The sequence below is a fragment of the Pelecanus crispus genome, chromosome 3 (genome assembly GCF_030463565.1).
Source record: "Pelecanus crispus isolate bPelCri1 chromosome 3, bPelCri1.pri, whole genome shotgun sequence".
NCBI lineage: Eukaryota > Metazoa > Chordata > Aves > Pelecaniformes > Pelecanidae > Pelecanus > Pelecanus crispus.
The window spans coordinates 47,708,256-47,729,411 of NC_134645.1; the positions used below are offsets into that span (position 1 = coordinate 47,708,256).

The 21,156-nt window shown below is 37.6% G+C and overlaps 1 protein-coding gene across 1 annotated transcript in view; it reads right to left on the minus strand.

Annotated features, from left to right (window-relative positions):
- LTBP1 (latent transforming growth factor beta binding protein 1) overlaps nucleotides 1–21,156 on the minus strand; it is a 204,995-nt gene that overhangs the window by 97,005 nt on the left and 86,834 nt on the right. The window contains exons 6-8 of the mRNA XM_075708573.1: nucleotides 15,922–16,146; nucleotides 12,284–12,561; nucleotides 1,061–1,163 (exon numbers count right to left, since the gene is read on the minus strand). Of these exons, the coding sequence (XP_075564688.1) occupies nucleotides 1,061–1,163; nucleotides 12,284–12,561; nucleotides 15,922–16,146 (606 nt within the window). The remainder of the gene's footprint in view (nucleotides 1–1,060; nucleotides 1,164–12,283; nucleotides 12,562–15,921; nucleotides 16,147–21,156) is intronic.

Consider the following 21,156-nt stretch of genomic DNA (forward strand, 5'->3'; position numbering starts at 1 on the left):
TGGAAGCAAATCAGAAGATAAACACACCCCAAAACACAAAATTTAAATGCTTCATAAACTAGCAGATCAGACTGAGTCAGTATAAATCTATATCAGACTCTCCTGTGGAAGGAGGAGTTGGAGAAGTAGGAGTAACAGTAGATTTTCTTTTGGAATTTTATTTATGTCCACATTAAGACTTGCAGACAAAAACATGCTTCCAAAAAAAAAAGAAAATCAAAGACTGAACATGTTTCCAGCGTTGCTATCTGTACAAATAAAAGGGGCCTAGAAGACCTAGGTAAGAATGACTGCAACTCTTTGCACTGTTTTTGGCCCACTAAATGCAGGTTAACTCCATCTGCAAAACAGAGATTGCATTATTTTTCTCATCTTTCATTTAGTGATGAAAATATGGCATGACAGAGAAGTATTACTATTCCTGTGCAACAATAATGTCATTCACAAAAAGTTTAAGACTAGCTTCACCTATCATGTAAATAATTTGAAATTTCTCTCTCATTATGATATGATGTCAAATCATAACAAAATAGCGAAGAAAGTCTTTGTCATTGCTTAATTGTTGAGGAAGATATTTCAAGAACAGAGGAAAAAAATATTTAACTGATAATTTAGAGCCTGGAAAACTTTGGCTTCAAACTCAAAAGTTCATCTGCAGTCCCAAGAGGTCACTGCATTCTCTCCAAGCAGTAACTGGCGCCTCTATAATTTAACATTTCTGTGCAAACTTTTAAAAAAATAAATCCAGCTGGAAGAAGCAAGATGATTCAGTGTCATTATCTTTCCTGCACTGAGAAAATGCAACAGTGCATCACTGACTTAAAGGAGGAAAAAACCCAACAACATTAACTTTGCCAGCTGTGCTGAGTGCCTGCATATTGTAACTCTGCTGGCACGCAGGAGAATTACAGTTTCTGCAACCTGTCCCTAATCAAACCATAGCATATTCTTTCTACTAGGTTCCTTCTTTTTTTTTTCAAAAAAGGAAAAATACTACTTGAGGGGGGAAAAAAAAAAAGCCATAAACTGATCCACAGAATAACAAATAAATAGCACTTACATGGCTTCTTGGGACATTTCTGGCATTTGTTAAAACCCCAGGAAGTACCCACGGTTCCACAGCAGTCTTCTTGCTTGGAAAGGCCAGGAAGTGCTTTGCCACACTGGAATAGTCAGGTAAAGAATACTCTGGTTAATGATACTATATGATGCTCACTTCTAGCACAACGTTCTTTTTCAGTCATCGGGTCAACCTCTTGCTGAGACACTGAAGATCCACTGGAGCTCTTTGCTGAACTTAACCAGTGCCCGTGCATTGCAATGGCTTTCTACACAGGCATGAGCAAATTATGTGACATTATTGTCTTCCCCTGTGTCAACTTGAAAAGAAAGTGAAAGAAACAGAAGAGAACAGTATGTCATAGGAATGAGTGAGTATATTTCCAAGGTAGTAACTTGCCACTTCCACTTATTCCCTGCATTTTTCTTTATAAAAATGTGCTCGTCCACTTTTTCAAAAGCTGTATAAATTATCTCAAACACCTTTCTAATTACTCTCTTAAAGAAAGACAAAAAGTATGACTGTGATTTCTGTAATGTTATTCCCTATTAAAGAACCTCAACTTTCTGCCAACTTATGTTTAATGTTTATGACCACTTATTACTGAAAACTGCCAAATTATAATGACAGATTCTGCTGCCCAGACACTAAAGAGGGTAACAGAGATAACATGACTGAAACTGAAGTTAGTGATGCCTGTTATTCTAAACAGGTGCCTTTCCCCATGCAAATAACTTAAATTAATCTTGCAATAATTTCTGAGGTCAATATTCATTTTTTTTCTGACCAAGAATGTTCTTATTATGCTTTTTATTAATAATAATACTGCTAATTTTCAGAATATTACAAACTACTTAGTTATGTTCTCGACTTCTGCAATTTGCTTCCATTTTGCATGGTAAAGAAAGCTTAAATGTATTTCTGAGATGCAGACAAAAATACACCTAAACCCATCAATTAGGTATAAAATGGAAGTGCACAACAGGTGCACTTAGTAACACTTTCAAAGCAAATGCTGATATAAAGAGGCACTGCAGCAAACAGTTAAAATGTGCTGAATTGTGAATGCTCAGTATGCAGTGAATAGAGCCTTCCCTGATCTAACTTCCCTTCCTGACAGCACATAAGCCTCTGACCCAAATGCTCACTGCCACTTAGCTTTCAGCTCAAGGTAGCTGGCTCATCATTATTGTGTAACTTTAGGTTCACACTACCATCTGCAGAGGGTCTTGTGACAAATTTTCGCATGTTCCAAGGGGTGAGAAACAGTCCTGGCCTGGATGGTGTTTGACTGTGTTAAAACAGTAAAGCATCAAAGCAAGTCCCATCTTTCAGATGCAGACCCAGGCTTACACTATGTGAACACATGTCTTTCAGGCTGTCTTGTGCTCCCCCTGGCTTGGGCACTGGCAGGATTAGCAGGAGACTGACCATTCCTGATCAGAGCCTGCTGTTTCCAGAGGCAACTCTTGGCCTGGCACTTCACAAAGGCTGTCAAGATGTACGAACAGGGAATTCTGCACAACTCTCTCTGCTGCAGCAGCCTGGCTATTTTCAAAACTGGAACTAGCTCTTTCAACTGTCTCTAGCTAGATGATATACAGATCTTGCTGCAGTTCCCAGAAGCTCAAAAATCCTTCAACTGGAGAGTACTCATAATGTCTCCTCCAAGTGGCTGCCCTAAAACCTTAGAGAATTCATGTCAACATCTTTACACAACGCTGGTTTCTCAACCCACATCCCAGGTGTGCATGCTCTAGGAAGGACCATTTTACTTTATAATCACAGCTACTCAGCTTTAGTTTATAATTACAGCTGCTCAACTCCTTTTCTAGAGCTGTTACTGCTTCTTCAAAGAAAGAGAAGCCACTTACTAAAGTCATATACTGTGGCTGTTAGTGAGAGTCAGCTAAACCAATTTGCACTCGACTCTTCTCCCCGTCTTGTGCCTCAGTTTTACAACTCATCTCTCCGAAAAGAAGTGAGAGGAATCAAGGCTGGTGCTGCACCTCCCCTTATGATCTCAGAAATGGAACGTTTGGGCAGCAAGGCACATTACCTAACACTGAGTGTTCCTCTGCGAGGTCACAAGCCTCAAGAACACATCCCAGCAGCTTGCGTGTGTTGAGGCAAGACTCCACTGACATGAGAACTAATATGCCATCATGAACTGGCCCTTTTTTTTTTCTCTTTTTCCCCAGAATAGAAAAGGTGTCATTTAACAGTAGTAAATTAAAAGCATATAAAACAACAAAGAAAAAATAAAAAAAAAGGAGGAGAAAGATGGACTAAAGCCCACTTATAGTTTAGGTGTGGTGCAACAGCATTTGCACTCTACTGAAAATCATGATCTCTGTGGTCATAACTTTTTCAAATTTCCATATAAAAACCATGAGCAAAAATAAGGATGCCAAAGTCTGAGTCATCTGGCAACTGTGGTTTGTAGTCCTGTCAGTAACACTGGCAATGATTAAAGCTGTTGCTCCCACTGCCTCTATGGTGAATTAAAGCTTGAAGAATCAATGATAATTTGGTTAACATCCAGATCATTGTAGAAACTGGCCAGCGAGAAAAAACAACTGCCACATGGGGCTCCTAGTGGTGTGAGATCTGTGTAATTTTGGAGCTATGCATCAGAAAAAATGACTGCTCTGTAACGTCCTAAGCCAAGCAGAAACAGAGAGTTCTTCTATGGCTAATAAACCCTGATTTCTCTGGTACATCTAATAGTGGTTCAGATACTTTCAACACCCATGGCACTGCACAAACTGTTTCCTAGCCAGCTACAATTTCTTAAGATGCTCCTCCCTTTCACAAACCCTAAGCATCAATGAACCGAAGCTCTGTTTCCACAAGTCTCAAAAACTTTTAGGTAATTTTTATCCACTTCAAAGGTCTTACCCACTTCCTACTACTGAGAAGAACTCATTAGTTCTTCAGACAGTCTGTTCCCGTCTCCGAGTTACAACTGACTGGAAAAGTCACTTGGGGGAATCCATAACTATTTTTAGTTTGTCTCACCACTCAACACAACTCCAACACATAAGTATGAGCCTAAAATAAGCAGGGAAGCTAAACACAAGCACAGAGCTTGCTCTATACATGAAGATGATGCCATTCCCTGAGCTTAGGCTTACACTTCTCTATCCATCATCCACACACATTTTAAACTAATCTAGCCTATATTCCTGAGGGCTTCTGGAAAACTCCTCATAGACAGAGAGCAGATTTTCATGAATGATACATCTGTCACAAGCTTATGATTTAGAGATAATTCTTACTGGTTCAGAAGGCAAAGAAGTCATGAAGGATTGGTATAAAAGAGCTCAACTGTGATGAAAGAGGCTCAGCAGTAGCAGCAGTATGAGGCACACATGGTACTGCTATAAAACAAAGTTCTTCCTGGGTAAAGCACTCACAGACACTGAAAGTATTGTTTCGAATCCACATATTTTTCCCCATGTGTGCCTGGGCTTCTATGCCAATATTTTATATAACTGAAGGAAGTACTGAATATTCCCACTGGTAGACTGAAATTCTGGCTGACCCTGTGCTGGTGCACAAAGGCCACCCTAAGCCACATCACCTCTTTGTTCCTCTGTCCAGACTCCAGCCTCTGTCCCATCTCCACAGTGTTGGAGCGCTAACAGTACTTGAGTTGTGCACTGCCACCAGGGTTTCATGTGCTTCCCAATGCCAGGGAAAAGGAAGGCTTATATCCTCGAAATCTCTCTGCTAAGGCAGTAGAAGGAATTTATTCAGCTCCTTGTAAAGTGAGGTAGAGAACCCGGTCTGGCAATTAGTTTCAGGGCAACCACAGAGGATTCTGGCCCAGGGACCACAATGTTTCCTGGGACTCCCGCTCCTGCGTGATCTATCTGCAAATCCCTGTCATGAGCTGTTAGTTAAAAACACAATACAGGCATAAATAAAGGAGTGTCACATGATTAACTATGATTGTAATCGATAGGTGCTTTGCCTGAGTTAATAGCTAATGACTCTGGGATTCAGCTCAAAAGACTGCATTTCACATACCACAATAGCAGAAGTGAATGGATACACTGTTTAACTTTCTGTAAACTATTCAACAGGCACAGACCTTGGATTATTGCTTCCTTTTTTTCCTATAGGCGTGACAAACACAGTAAGAAACCTCAAACTTAATAAACCGTATTACTGAAACAATTAACAAACACACTTAATTAGCTTACTGACCAGCTGAATGACAGGTTGTTACAAATGAAGAGTATTATCCCATGTAGCACTGGGTCACTAACAGGCATTGTCTCATAAGCAGAGGAGAGAAACTTAAATACTTCCAGACTTTCTAAAAAAACTGGTAAAGAATTTGTTTTGGCTTAAGCAGAACATTCTTCATAGGCAAGTAAAAATTATCCAGCTTTCTTCTATTGAGTAATTAAAACAATGTTTGGTGTTTTTGGTATCCGATACATCTTTAATCTTCTGATATTTCAGAGTATTGATCTTGCAAAGAATCTATTGTGAATGAAGCATTAATCCTGGAAATGAATCCACACTGATTTCTGACAGTCTATTTGTTTAAAAACTTCAGAAGCCAAACCATGAGCTTCAAGGAATTCCAGACAGTTATTTTATTTTATGAGATGGTATTTTTAAGACTATTCTAAAGGAAAAAGGTTTTGAAAGTACTCTAAGAGAAAAAGTACCAGTACGAAGCACAGAATTTTACTTGTATCACTTTCCCTGCCTAAAGAATATAAATAGGGAAGTTCATTTCGTACAGTTGTCAAAAATTGAAAATACCTGAAATTTACCTCAATAGGAAATGTTTTCTTAAATCTGAAGTGCAACAGGGATATTTATACAGTTAAATGAATGCGTTCAACTGGCACATTACTGCTGTCATTGCCTCTAGACTACGTACACTATGATCATATTGCATACAGTAGTATCAATACGTTAGGTTCTGCATTAAGAGGCATCAACAGCATTTGCTGCTCTGATTTCTAACTCAAAAACTTTGATGCCTTTGTTTAATATTTCCCATCGTGAAAAACTCATCAGTGATCTAAGCCCAGTTCCTTAAAACTCCATGTATATTCTGAAAGTTAAGTACATGATCAGTGTCTGTCCTTGTGTGCATCAAGTTAAGTAAATGCTTCATGATTTGCAGTCAGAATCTTTATCATGATATGACGTTGACAATTTCTGACCTTTTCCAGCTGCCACCTATCCCTTGGCTTATTTATATTCTACCAAGTCTGACAGCAGAGAAGGGTGTTGCTCAAACCAAAACAAATGTTTCCTGTAAAAGACATTACTGAAACACAGTATTAAATAAACTATTTCCATAGAAATTTATCCCACTAAAGACACTGATCACAACTAACATCTGTTTATCAGACATACTTGTTATTTATGAGAACTAAGCAACATTTGAAACACATTTGAATGCATATGTGAGCATTTTGATCACACTGAAAAATGGACAGCCCTTATAATTTTCAATAAAGTCTTTACTCACATTCACAATTAATGTTATTTAGCTTAATTTATTTAAAAAAATCTATCAAAATATGCTTCTATTGTCTGCTATAGGTATATTGTGTTTTTCTTTAATATGATTTTCCAAAGTATTATTATAATACACCAAATTTCACTTCACAATACCAGAACAACTCTAATTCAGGCATCCTTCTCAACAGAGCTGTAACAAGCACGGATCTTTTCTGCAACGCTTTCAAAGTACTTTGCAGGGAAAGCACAAAGCATCATTCAGCAAACAACTGACAAGCGAGGAGTGGAACACATCCCCCAGACACTGCAACCTGGAACTGACCTGCATTTAAAACACCCCAACAAAAAGGGGGGATCAGAAGCGGTATTTTTTAAATTCTTTCAGTGATCATTTCAGAGAGCAGTCCAGCTCCTCTCAGCAGTTACACCAGCACAGGAGGAATGGACAAGCATGGGCAGACATGACGTCTTAGCCAGCCTCTCTTCTGGACATTTTGGTGTATGTTGCCTTCAGCCAGGTAAGCAACTTCAATATCTGTCTCTTTAGAATAACAACTCTTTTTAATTTTTTTTTTTTTAATTATAGATGCTGAGCTCACCAGAAGTCTCCTTCAGTAAAACTGATACTCAAAAATATCTGCTGAAGAGACAGCATTACTTGTGAATCTAGTCAGAGCGAGCCTGCTTTAGAGAAATTTGGAAATACCAGCCTCTCCAATTGCTGGCTGCTTTGCAAAAAAATGACTCCCTCTTTACAGTTAAGCAAAAAAAGAGACCAAATCAATTTTGAGAAAAAAGACTTTTTTAGCCAAAATACTGAAATGCAGTAACCATAGGAAAACACATGAATATACTTAGCAGACACTTCAAATCTACTTAGTAGACACTTCAAAATGATCTTAAGGGGGGAAAAAAAGCGGTGCTTAATTCTCTTTATATGAATTTTGACAGATAGTAGGCATCTGCATTCTTTTCTTGATCTAAATGCAAAGTAATCATATGCAAAATTAACAGGACTTGAGATTACCAACACAATCTTTACTAGGTGCACCACTGACACTGTAGCAAGTATTTTGGGAAATAACAACATATTCTGTGTCATAATAAAGGCATTTTTATTAGAATTAAAATGAAAAGCAGCTGAAGAGGAGGATTTAAAGAAGAGAAACAGAATCCTCCTTATTTGCTTGGTTTTTAATAAGACTTAGAGAATCAGTGGTCTAAGATGACCAACTCCTTGGATTTCAGAAGCACAGGACTACACAGCTGTAAAGGACCTTGCAGGACACCAAGTCCAGTCTCCAGCTTTTGAAGGCACCATAACATACAGTGCTCTCCACAAATCTACTGTTCTCCATCTTAAGTAGGATTTTTGTCCTACTGCTTCCGTTGTATGTTTCCCAACTTCACGTCTCTATTTTCCAACATCATTTTCGAGATGAAAAAGTGCAAGTTTAGGTAAAGGTTTGTTTCCTATATTTTTACGATAACAATAAGTTTCTTGCCTGCAGCTTAACTGCTAGTTTATGATATACCCTGCAAAAATCTTTTTGGTACTAGGAAAGCATTTGATGAACCACAACTTTTGTATGTGACATATCATAGTAAGCAATCATGTAACATGGTAAGCTATCCTGGAGCAATCATCGTTAACATCTCCCAGAGGAGAAATAATTGCTAAGCGTTCCACTCACAGAAAAGAAAGGCAGCCAAGAAAAGTGAACTGACTTGAGTAGTCAATTCTCTCAATAGAGAGAACCATCCAGAACACTATTTGCTTCCTATATTACTTTTTAAAAATTGAAATATTAATACTACTTTTGTAGTTGCTCTTTCCACTTTATTTCCCAATGCTGAGGGCACTTCAGAAAACAGTCACAATTAAGCAACACATACATGCATGTGTATATGTATTTATGAAAACATACATCTTCATTTATCTATTTCAATTAAACTAGGAAATTTCATTCCTCTAGGCCCTCTCTCTTTCCTCCTGTCCTTCTAAGCTTGCACACTGACATCTTTCCACACATCTTTTGGTACTGTTTTCTCATGGTTGCTGTCTTTGGTTATAGTCACTTATGATACCATAAACAACGAAGTGAACAGGAGGTCTAGAAGAATTTCTGTGTTGTTAATTAGGAGCGATCGGAGGCCTGAGAATACAACCAGATTCTTCAACTATCTGTACCATAATGCCCTCCAAGCTTCAGTTCAGGGTGGCTCCAGTTGCTAACGTGTTAAAAAACAATTTGTGTGTTGAAAAACAAGGTTGTGAAAAAACCAAAGCATTAAAATCAGACAACCTGTAAGTGAAGACCAGCTGAAATTCAAGGAAGAACAAGAAGAGATGGAGAGAAACAGAATGGTAGAGGTTACACACACACAAAACCACAGTAGAGATTCTGATACTGTTTTTATCCTGTGCTTTTAGCCTGGACCAAAAGCAAGTTCAGCAAAGTCTTTATTAACTTGGTTGATTTGCCTAGAAGAGGCCACACACATATCCTTCCATCAATCTGCTCTACAGACAGTAAAGTCACCTCTGATCCCAGGATATTTAATAAAACATTTCTGAAGCCAAATATACAATCCACCCTGCAAAAAAATGTATAAACACTGATGATTGTTGAAAAAAGCATGGATATCAAAATTATCCAGCATAAACTCCAGAAAAGACTTGTTACACATTGCTACCAATAAAGTTCAATTTAGCAGTTCGTCTGAACAAATAAAGAGAACCCCATATTTAGCAACGCAAATATCAAAAAACCAGAAAACCAAATTCTTTTAGAATAGATCTATTTAAAGAGTAAAAAAAAAATTAAGTGTCTTTCCCAGTTCAAGGTCTATTTAACATACAAATAAATAATACGCATTGCCTGACTGCAGGAAAAATATATTAACATTTCAGGTTCAAATCTGAAAGGTGAATGAGTCGCTTAAATCTATATTTATGGCAAGGTCTTAAATGAATGCTCTACAAAATGCCACCGTACAACTCCAATTCTAAATTGAGCCATTAAATTAAATAACAAAAGGCCTCTGAAATTCTTACTATGCTCTTCTTCAAGACTGACACTGAAAGAATCAATGAAATTTGTAAAAAAATGAGAACATGCATTATTCTAAACTAGGAGGCACTACCCTTTCTTGATAGCACTGCAAAGACACATTTTTCCAGGGGAATACTGAAAAAAACATTATAAAAATCAGACACTGAGCCTTTAGTAGGATTCCAAGTCAGGCATGAGGGCAATGCAAGCATATTTCCCCTTTTCTCCCCCTTTAAAAGGAGCATGTTACTGTCTTCTGGTGAGCAATGAGCAAGCTTTAGTTTTAAAAGCACTGTAACATGAGGGGCATGCACAGGACACTGCAAGTTTTGGATACGTCATTTGAAATCCCCCATTCATGCACGCATCAGAAAGAACAGACAGGAAATATATCAAGAGGTAAGAGATAAAAGATGCAGTACCCACTGCCGAGTCTGAGATTGAGGAAGGAATTTTGTCTTCCCCTATATATGAGTGCAAATAGAAATACAAATAAATAATACTTTAAAATAATAATTATTGATAATAAATAATATTTTAAATAATAATTATTAATTAATACTAATTTAAATAAATAATCATTTCCAGCATTTTATGATTGCACATTATATTGCCATGTTTGTTAGATCTCTCATTCTTGGGAAATACAGAGAAATGGTTGTTTGACAGGGGCCCTGCTTCATTTTGTCATGTAAAAGCCATGAGCTTTCATTTGAACATATGCTTCAACACTTGTCAAAGAACAAATTCAAGGTTTTAATATTCCTGAAGCAGGCAAGCATGAAGAGCTCATCATTAAAAATTAATGCTGTGGATCCCAAATCAAGCATTCAACAATTAAAGAATATTAGCCTTTATTGTTCCATATGCAAACTTAACTCTGGTCTCTAGAAATATTTTTGGGGCATGATGACGTTTAAATTTACTTCTTCTGTAGCATTTTTCTGAATTAATTACTTTTAAACACCCTCACATGATGGCCTAGCATGAGCAGGTTTTGGGATCTTTACTTCCACAGAAATGACTTCTGAACCTAGAGTTAATTATGTCACTAGTAGGAATGCTACAGTACTCTGCAGAAGCCAGCCACTGAAAGGAAAAGAGAAAAATGTTTTACAGGAAAAAAATCAGTTCTTTGGAGCTGGCAGAAGATGACCGAGACTAAGGAACTGATTTCAGTTTGAGGTTCCAGAGACTAATTGCTATCACTACTGTGGGATCTGCCACCTATGTTACCCTCACCCTGCTTCTGCTCCTGTCTGTTTCCCACCACTGATCCTCTCCAAAGCTCCTTGCCCCTGCCTGAGTGAGGTCTCTTCCTCTTTTTTTTTTTTGTGTGTGTGTGCACATGCTGCTTGGGAGCCATGAGAAAATTTCCTTGCTGTCATTTCTAATGGTTGGCATCACAGCATTCACTGACAGCTAGAAGAAACACTTGTAAAGGACATTATGCTCCATTCCTGCATTTCAGGGATGATGGGTGCTGCCCCTTTGAGGGGAAGGCAGACCATGCTTTGTACAAGTGAAATCTTTGGCGAATTTTGGTGCCAACATCTAACAAATGTTTATGGAATATTTTGGAAATACATATATTTTTAGATGCTTGAAAATTGGCTAACTTTGGGTGCATGTTACTGGAAGGACCAAAAGCAGAGTGACCTTTGTGATAAATTTAAGTTTCTGCTTCAAAGCATATAGACCACCCAAATCTTCATTGAAACAGACATAAATTATTTTTTTAGTCTGAGTAAAGCAACATATTCATTCTTTAACATCATCCCTCAAAACAAGTGAGTGATTTTTCTGAAATATTCCACAAAATTTCAGCCTGAGGCATGCATTCAGTGTAAAAAAAATGGTTCTGAAAAGTTAAATTTCAGCAAGGTGATAAGCAATAAATAACAGGGTCTTACTAACATTTTTGCATCTCTTCATCTAAGATTTTCTTCTCTCTCTGTATATTTACAGATATATGGAAATATGCAAAAATGATTAACGCTGTGTCGCTTATTAAAAGTGCTTTCAAGAGCTGAAAGATATGCAATTTTGAACAGTCATGTAAAAACTGATGTGAACATATTATTTTAAACTGAACTAAGGTTTTAATGCTCTAGCAAAAACTCAATTGGCTTTCATGATTTTTCTACCCCGTTCAATGGCCACATTTCAACAGATTCAAAACATTAGCCTACAATACTGTAAAACATATGTAGTTGTTGAATAGGAATTTCAATGAAAACTGCAACTCCTTGAAAAACACTGGCAGTTGAAACAGACGTGCAAGAAGACTCATTAAACCAAAGGATAATACAAGCTGTGGAAGATGGTGTAACCTTAGTTGTTCAATCAGGAGAGATGGAGCTAGGATTTAAGTCATGTTTTTTAATTCGGAGAGATAGCTTATAAATGGAGAAATTATGGCTAAAATAACTGAAACTAGAATGTCAGGGACCCAAGACTGCAGAAGACAAAGACATTAGCTTGAAGGAGAAGTAGGTTCAGAAAAATGTTACTTTGTAAAACATTTTACAGTGCACTCTCAAAAATTTTCTTTTGGAAAAGAGTGTCAAGCACATCCTTTCCCTGTGATTGGTGAAGAATTTTTTCATTCTTTTATGATACTGTTTTAAAGCTACCTGTCTCAAAAGCTTTAGCAAACATTTCTTACCTGTGTCCCAATAGTCTCCTGGAAGCAGCGCCCAAGCTGAGTTTTAACTGAAACAGGAAACATATGAGGAATGGGTTGTTGATTTGTGTAAGTAGTATGTCCTTTCTGGGTCTTCTGATACGGAAGACCTTGGTAAGAGACCTGTGGATGTCCTGGCTGAGGTACTTTTGCTTTTTGTCCTGTTGATGTGCTGTCAACTCTTGAAACTTGATGGATCTGAACTGAGGCTTCAGGGGGATGTTTCACATGGATATTCACTATGTTAGGAGGGAACTTCACTAAAATAATTGAAGGAAAAACACATTAAAAAAATTTGACAATAAAATATGTCAAAAAAGAGATCTCAGGCACCTCTAAGACATCTCTTTTTTGTACATCAGAATTTTTAGAGAGTGCCTTGAAGTGACCAAAATATAAACAAAGCCCAAATTTGGGGGTTAGAGAGAAGGCTGAAAGAATACATAGAGTCTTATTTACACAGCAGAAAATGAAAACCCTTCACACAGGAAAGAACAACATTATAGCATTGTAAAGACTGCTACATAAATATGGATGTCCAAATTGGCTGGTGTGACATTAATATTTGTGGTCATACTGCGTAACAAGAATCCCATTCAAAGTTCCAGAATTCAAACTCCACTGGGTTATTTTTGGATATATAGTAAGTTTTATTTTCTTTTTCAGATCCATCATCTTTCTCTGGAACACAGAAAAAGCTTCAGATTTCATCCTTTCACCTTTATATACCTGCCAAGTCCTGAGTTTGCCCCTGTAACACTTGCCAGCATCTCAACCATCTAAAATCACCACTCCCTTCACTGAACTTTGAATTCAGGATTTGGCAGATAAAGAGGGAGGAAATGTTTTTCAGATACTTCTGTTTTTAAACACAGTTGTAGTTTTAAGTCTGGGTATATAGATTGAGACCCTCCAGTCAACCTAATGTGCACAGAACTGTTTCTGACCCTCCAGCTTCTTTTTACTGAAACACAAAATGCCCTTTAAACATGTAACTCAAATTATTATTGGGGAGGGGCAGGAAGGAGAGGTGTGTAAAAAGTTTTATAGTTTGTAAGCTGCATAACAAAGTTAGCATTTACTGTGTCTGGTTGGGTGTCTCTCATCAGCAAGTACTGCACAGACTACTCGAGGCCAGCCAATCCATTAGATGCAACACCCCTTCCAAACATCAAGAACCAACAAATATTATTTTACATACTTTCTCTATAACACATACTGGATTGTTGAGTCTTCTGAATTGTCTCCTTGCCTCCAGGAGGCCAGACTGTTCTTTGGAACTTGATTAGGCATTTTCAGTTCTTATTTACCAATTTCAACCTCACAGTTCCACTTCCCAGGAAGCATATTTCATTTATTTTAGCTGCTTTAAAATTTTATTATTTTGTAGAAATTACTTGGGGTTTTTCACATTATTTTCATTTCTCTAGTCATATTTTCAGCATTCAACTGGTCTCATATAGGAATTCCTTAAAAGAAACAAACTTGTTTTCACTCCGCCCTGCATTGTTTCATTTATGAAAATCTTGAACATACTGCAGGCAGAAACATCAGGAAAAAGGTAGTAGTAGGAAGTCAGCAAAATATGGCTGCAGGGCTTTAATGGCTTTTCAGTTCTTGCCTGTAGCAGAAAACAACCTTCAAGCAAAATCTATGCTACATGAGTTCTGTTACAGGCAAACCCACAAGGAAAAGATTTAGTGTTACAAGGAGAAGCAGTAAGGCCCTTCTTAGGCTATATGACTGATTTTGCAGGGCAAGACAAGACAGCATAGTCTGGCTGTGAAAAGAACAAAACTCACCCCAACTTACTATCATACATTTTTACGCATAAAGAGGGATCCCTTCAACTACTTTCTTCAGCTGATAAATCTAAAGAACATATTAACCCTCAGAAGAAATCACTGAATTGCTCTGCTTTAATCTATCAATCCGCCTAAAGATGTTCAGATGCTGAAAACATCAAATTTAGGCTGGTTCCTCCCATGCAGTATTATCACCACAATCCTCTCCAAGTCTTGGATTACTGCCTAGATGTGCTGATTAGTTTTTATTTCTGCCAGCCATTTCAGGATGAATTATTTTATTCTTTCCTTGAAAGAAATGAAACATTCCTCTCTCCACAATCCAACATCCTCATTTGGGCATGGAAAGGGAAGAAAAAGCATTGTGACTGCTGATGGTGCTGATGAGGACTTGAGGGTCAGGAAATAAAATATTCAAGAGGTCAGACTCTAACAATAAGAAACCTATTGTGTCTTTTAAGACAGCAACTCTAAATCTGAAAAATAACTATGTCTCAATTTTTTTTTATGGTTCACCGTATTATCTAAAATAATTTGATCTGGAATTAAATAGTCACAGAAATAAATTTCTGCTCTGCTAAATGTTTAGGTATTAGGGAACAAATCCATTGAAAAGATGAAGCAGATACTTAAAAGCATTTATAAAATACTGTGTTGCCAGAAGGGTACTATCAACACTTCCTTCACAGCTATGTCCCTGTCTGAAAACAGAGTTACTACACTAGATTATATTTATCACAAATGTACAAATAGTTTGGCCTCTCTTAGAAAAGTTATTCAGGAACTAGTTGCCAACAACTGAGCCCCTCATATCATTTCCTTTTTATTCAGAGGTAGCAACCTTGGTAAGGTAACTGTAAAATTACCCGCGGGGTGGGGGGGTGGGGTGGGGGGGATATCAATCTGGCAATTCAAACAAACAAACAAACAAAATTCACACTAATTCATATGTTGTGAAACTGAATCACAGGGGTCCCTCCACATGGACGGGATCTCACCCAGATAAAATGCTACCTAGAGTCATAGGACACACAAGAAACAAATTCAACAGTCCTCTTCAAGGTCATCAAAACTTGTCACCTCACAAAAAAGTATTAGGGAAAACGGAAACCTGAAGCTGACTGAACTTTCTTTGACTGGGCACAATTTAATTAATATCACAGCTTTTCTTGTTTCTGATCCTCTGCTGCTTTCACAGCATTAGCAGTAGGAAATCCTTACCGTTTTTACCTATGAAATTGGTAAATAGAATATTCTTTCCAGGTCATATAACTGAATCATATCATGGCCTATCTATGTTAAAAAGTTGACCACAAAATTAACTTACAGGACTCTACCAATAACATAAAGATAAACACGGATTGTGTTTTTAGCTTTACATTGGATTTAAATTTTGTTATGTTAAAAAGCATTGCCTCTTCCCTCCACTAGTAATCATGGAATCACCTGCAACTTTCTATCTAGGTATAGTGCAATTTATGGACTCTGTTCAGCCACAATTATTCTCTTTTTGAACAGGTCTACACTCCTGGAAGAAGCCCCTTGCATTATCCTTTGACTCTGCAATCTGCATTAAATTCCACCGTAAAGCGAAGTAAATTTACTTATAAACTCTTTTCAATAGCACTGTTATTTCTTATTATTTCAGTCATTGATGAAAATACTTTCCAGTCATTCTGGTGAGCTCATGATTCAAGTTCTGGTGTCAAGATTCAAACTACATTGACAGATCACTGTTGTTACCAGTTGGATACCCCAAATTAGTTAATAAAATCAATTCCAAAGGAAAAAATATCTATCAAGAAAAAAAGTTACCTTTTACACCTTGCTGTCCTGACATCGTCAGTGGTAAAGTATGAGTAGAGTGGATAATTTGTGATCCTACAGCCTTGTTCACCTGTTGTGGGTGATGGTACAGTTTTGGAGTATTGGCAGTCTGCACAGGGATCTGACAAAGTTTACCAGTGTAATTAGGAGGGCACTGGCATTTATCTCTAGAACTGCACTGGCCTCCATTCATGCATGGAAGGTGGCAAATAACTGAAATGAAAACAGAAAGAAAAATTTTGTTAATGACTAGCTTTAGTATTATGTGACCACATATCACACACAAGTCGAGGAGGAAAGGAATAGGGCTGGGGCCTTTTGTTCTTCTGACATCTGAAGAATGACTACCCATCTGACATGCACTTTTAATTGCCTTGTGGTAGAACCACTTCCCTTCCCCTCTTTGTGACCTCTGCCTGGTTCGCATCTTCTCTCCATGACAAACACGGCAAGCACATTCTTCCCTTAAAAATCCCAGCTATCTCAGTTCATTGCGCTATTAAGCAAGATGCTAAATTAATATGGTGCCTGGCTGCACCTCTTATTCACACTTTGGTACAGGTATTCTTATTTAGTCAGCCTCCCATTTCTGCAAATCCTGGGCCAACTACACTTCCCTGGGCAACTGGGGAAAAAACTCATCAGAAAGTAGACAGTACTGGGGATAAATTTTCCATTTTCACTGTAAGGTTTGGCTGTTCTCTGGAAAACCATGTCTTATTGAGTATCTAGATTTTCTTAACATTTATCTCTCAGATAAAAGAAGCTAATTCGTATACCCACCCATGAAGACCATAATTGAGAGATTCTACTCAAATTATTTCAGAGACAAATTCCAACGTATTAAAATATTTTAACTCCAATATAAAGACAAGGGTAATTACTTCTGTGCCAGCTAGTACTTGCACATTTACAGCAGTATAAATTACCATATGAAACATGAAAAATGTCAACATTGAATGAAAAATATTTCTTAACTCAGAGATACAAACAGTAATAGGCATGGTTCAGCACTTTCTAAATATATGATGTAGGACTTTATAATCAACCATAATCTAGCTGAGCCTTCAACATTTTAAAGAACTAAATGATGTAAAAACAACAGGAAAAATACTGTAAGTTTTTGTTCAAGACAAACTAAGGTAATTTGTTCAGAAAGCCAAGATTTTTTTGAGAAACAGCATACAGTATCCATTTGTCAGCTTTAAGATAAGATTTTGACTGTAAAAATAAATAAATAAAAATCTAGACTTTACGGTAATTACGACATTTTGCTGGATTGGTATTGCTCAGTCTATAGCGAATTACAATAAAAATGAGAAACTGTAGATAACATAAGGTAGTTAGGAACCTAGTGCTTATTATTCCAAGTGGTGTGATCACTGGACAACTGCAGCCTATTGCTATTATTAATACCATAAAATGTCAGTATTGGAAAAGGAACCTGTGTGTTGTGCGTCACAAGATGACAAAGTAGGACATTCAGCAGCCCAAGGAGTTCCAACCCGGCTGCGTAATTCGCTTGGCCCAGGAAGAGGGCTAAAGAAGCAGCGCAATCAGCCCAGCTCATCGCAGAGCACCCTCACATTGTATTGACAGGGTCCAGAATGGTGCTGCCTGATCACCAGATAGGTTCATACATAAACAGCCCGAATTGTTTTTCCACTCTGTTCTGCAAACATGTATTTAATATTTTTCTCATCTCATATTTTCATTTCCTATAAACTGACTGAAAGTAGTTCAAGTTGTAGCACTGTACTAAAAGGCCTAGTTGACTTTGGAAGACTGTCCACACCAGCACAGGCCTCACTTTTCGGGCCCTAATGCTGTTGGGACTTTATCTGAGTGTATAAAAGATGTCCTTACAGAATGGCTGTTACTTCAGGGCAAAATGAAGGAGTTTTGACCCCAGCAGTAATTAACGCATGACATCTCTCTCTGTGGTACCATCTCTCCCTGAGCAGCCACAAACAAGCAGGTTTACTGCAATGGTGACACCATACAGAAAATTTTAGGTACTTGTAAAGATCTGCCTGAGCAAGGATGAAAGCTAAGGTGGTTTTCCTGCACAAGTTACATCACACAATGAAGTAGCGTAAAGTAGCGTTAAGGGGACAGCAATTTGGTGTTTGAAAGAAGTACAGTGAAACAAAGGCAAACGGAAATATTCTCGTTAAGGAATTCCTTGAGTGCAAGAAGCCTATCCCACAGATTTTCTTCCCGCTCTCTCCAGCATCAAGGCAACAAGGTAACGTGCAAAGTACAGTTTTTAAACAATATAAATATACCCAGTATTTCCACCAAAATAAACTATTTTCTTCCAAGCTCCTGTTCCTATAAAAGCAGTTGGTGTCTCGAAGGCCATGTTGCATGGGTATCGCTGCATTACAGGGCGCTTTTCAGGCTTTCTCCTCCTGAGTAGCTGAGTAGCGAATGGGCACATAAAAAGCTTTGCTTTCAAGCAAATGAAAGTTTGTGTTAAAAATACTGGGAAGGAAGATACCAATATAAAAGAGTTTATTCATGTACCTTCTCATAACTGTTTGCTATGGATATTCACACAAATAACTTGTGCAAATAAGTGCAAACAAATGCCACTGAAAAGTCTAGCATGAGGTAAATAATGAAGAATGTTTAATCCTCAGTATTTACATACAACAGAAAATAAAAATTCCAAGCTGCCCCCATTATCATGTGGTGCAAATCACTCAGTCAAGTGATTTATATACAGAATACTGATTTACATCTCTTGAACGTTTGGCCTAATGTATGAGGAATGAACTTTAAATGAGAATACATTAAATCTATTCTAAGAATATAAAATTCTGTAATAAAAACCCCCAAAAGTTCTGAAATACACAATTGTAAGTTATGCTCAGCCATGTAAAAACAAGTAGGATGTGACTGTCAGGCTAAACTGAAAACTTGATAATCTCAAATGGCAAATATTATGAGAACTTTAAAAAAAAAACAACCCCAACATTTTGAAATAAAGTATCTGATAATTTTAAATAGGCATAATAAGCACACACACACACGAATTGTCATGTTTCCTCAGTTTTTATGGCCAGGAGAAAGGACTACATTTGATTATGACACTGGTTCTGGAAATCACAGGCACACAACTTCACCAGAGCTGGAATTACACACAGACCATTGAGAAAAGTGAGCTGAAGGTGGGTAAGCCTCCGAAAAGGCAGAGAAAAGAAAGGCTACTTCTCCTCTACAAGGCTCTGGGAATCTCAGGTTAAGAAAGACCAAAGAGCCATGGGGAAAGGACCACTTAAGATAGAAACAGGATATAAAGCCAGGGTATGTTTGAAGAGCTCAACTTCTGATTAAAGTTTTTTGCTTTGTTTTGTTTTGTCATTGAGGTTAAAGAACTTAAACAGAATGGCTGAACACTGCCAGAGGCATAGCGGATAGATACTACTGACAAAACCCAGACCCATGTGCTGGGAGAGACCATTACAAGATGCTGGGTTTGCACATATGTTCACAACTGGCATTCAGACAAAGGGCACACTGGAGCCTGATTCTCACTGGGCTATTGCCATTTCCTCTGAAAAGAAAAAGGAAATAAAAATACCCATTACAGTGTGAAATCCTCTAGCTGCTCAGAGCCTGATAAAAATGTGGAGATTGGTCTGCACAAGAGGACAAGAAATTTCAGTTCACACATGGGTATCTTATAAAAAAAACAAAGAAAGTATTAAAGGACTTAAGAGAGGCAACAAATTCTTCATTCAGATCTGCTGTAAGCCAAGTCTCTTAAGGATCAGCCAACACATGATTGAACAAATTTAATGATTTCTTAATACAAATGAACATCCATCCTTTAGAAATGTAAAGACAGGTTTAAGGAATTACAAACATTTTCAGTGTACTTCTCATCCTTGGGCAATTAATTAGTAATAACAAGTTTTGATTTCTGTAGCATTCAAAGGCCTTAATTCCCCCCAGGCCTGGCACATCTTGGTGGGTGTCACTGTTCAAAATGAGCCAAGCAGAGAAGATGCATCAAGAAGTCTCCACAGGGAGTCTCTGAAAGGCGGAATGCACAGAAAAAGGATAATATTTGCAACATGAATCCTGATAAAGCTGCCACAGCTATGGGTTAGAAACACAAGAATAGGGCATGAAATCATCAACAAAGCAGCTAGGAAACCACTGATATACAGTTTGTCCATGTAATTACATCATCTAATTTGTTTTCAAGATACTCAAAACCACCTTGAACAGCACCAGATAAACTAATTTAATCAAGTCTGAATGTTTTCATTTAATCAAAATAATGTGTAGCAAAACAAATCCCAAGCACCTAAGTCCTCCTAATCCTTGAAAAATAGCCCACGCTTACCCAAACAAGCCCTTAGGATGGATGGAAAATCCCTTCCAGTGCTGAAGAAAATAAAGATGGATTTTGAGATGTTCCTCATCTGACTCTCCAAATGCCTTTCCTTTTACACCTCAGGGAACATGCAAGTTTCTGTCTCACTTTCCCTCATCATTCTTTGCCTCTTCTACTTAGATGCTATCAACTATTCAGGTATAAGCACTACTCAATTACATCAACAGGCTCTCCAAGGAAAACCTTAAACTGCTCATTAGATCACAGTATTTCCACTAGATGCATCACGAATCACTAGATTAATTTTGTCTCTGAGTACTACACCATTGTCCAGCATTACTACATGCCCCACAGCTGTTTGGGCATCTTTCTTCCATGCTGTTACTAAGCATACAGAAAATGCAGGGACTAGCAGGCAGATCTACCAACCACAATTTTTCATAGGAAAGAAGAGATAGCATTCACTGAGGGGAAACACTGCCACATACAACATTCTGGTAATGTAATGCCTCTAAATACCATACACTTTAGGTAAAAATTGAAACACAGAGGTGCTACATATAGATCTGTGCAATTGTTTCAATCTTTTTTCTACTTTCTAATTGCAGAAACTCTAACAGTAACCCACAAAAGGCACAGAGGTATGCACTACAGTAATGATGCTATCCTCCAGTTTAGACTCTTCCCTATTCCCTTCCCTCCCCGCCCCCACCTTCTTGTTGTCCCTCAATTTTCTAACTACATCATCCTAAACAGTTTTCTCTTCAGATTCCTGGCTGTAATTAAGAGGTGTTATATGAAGAATTGCAATTTAAGTTACTGAATAATTAGTTTATTTTTTAAAGTAAGATTAAGATAATCTTGACATTAGA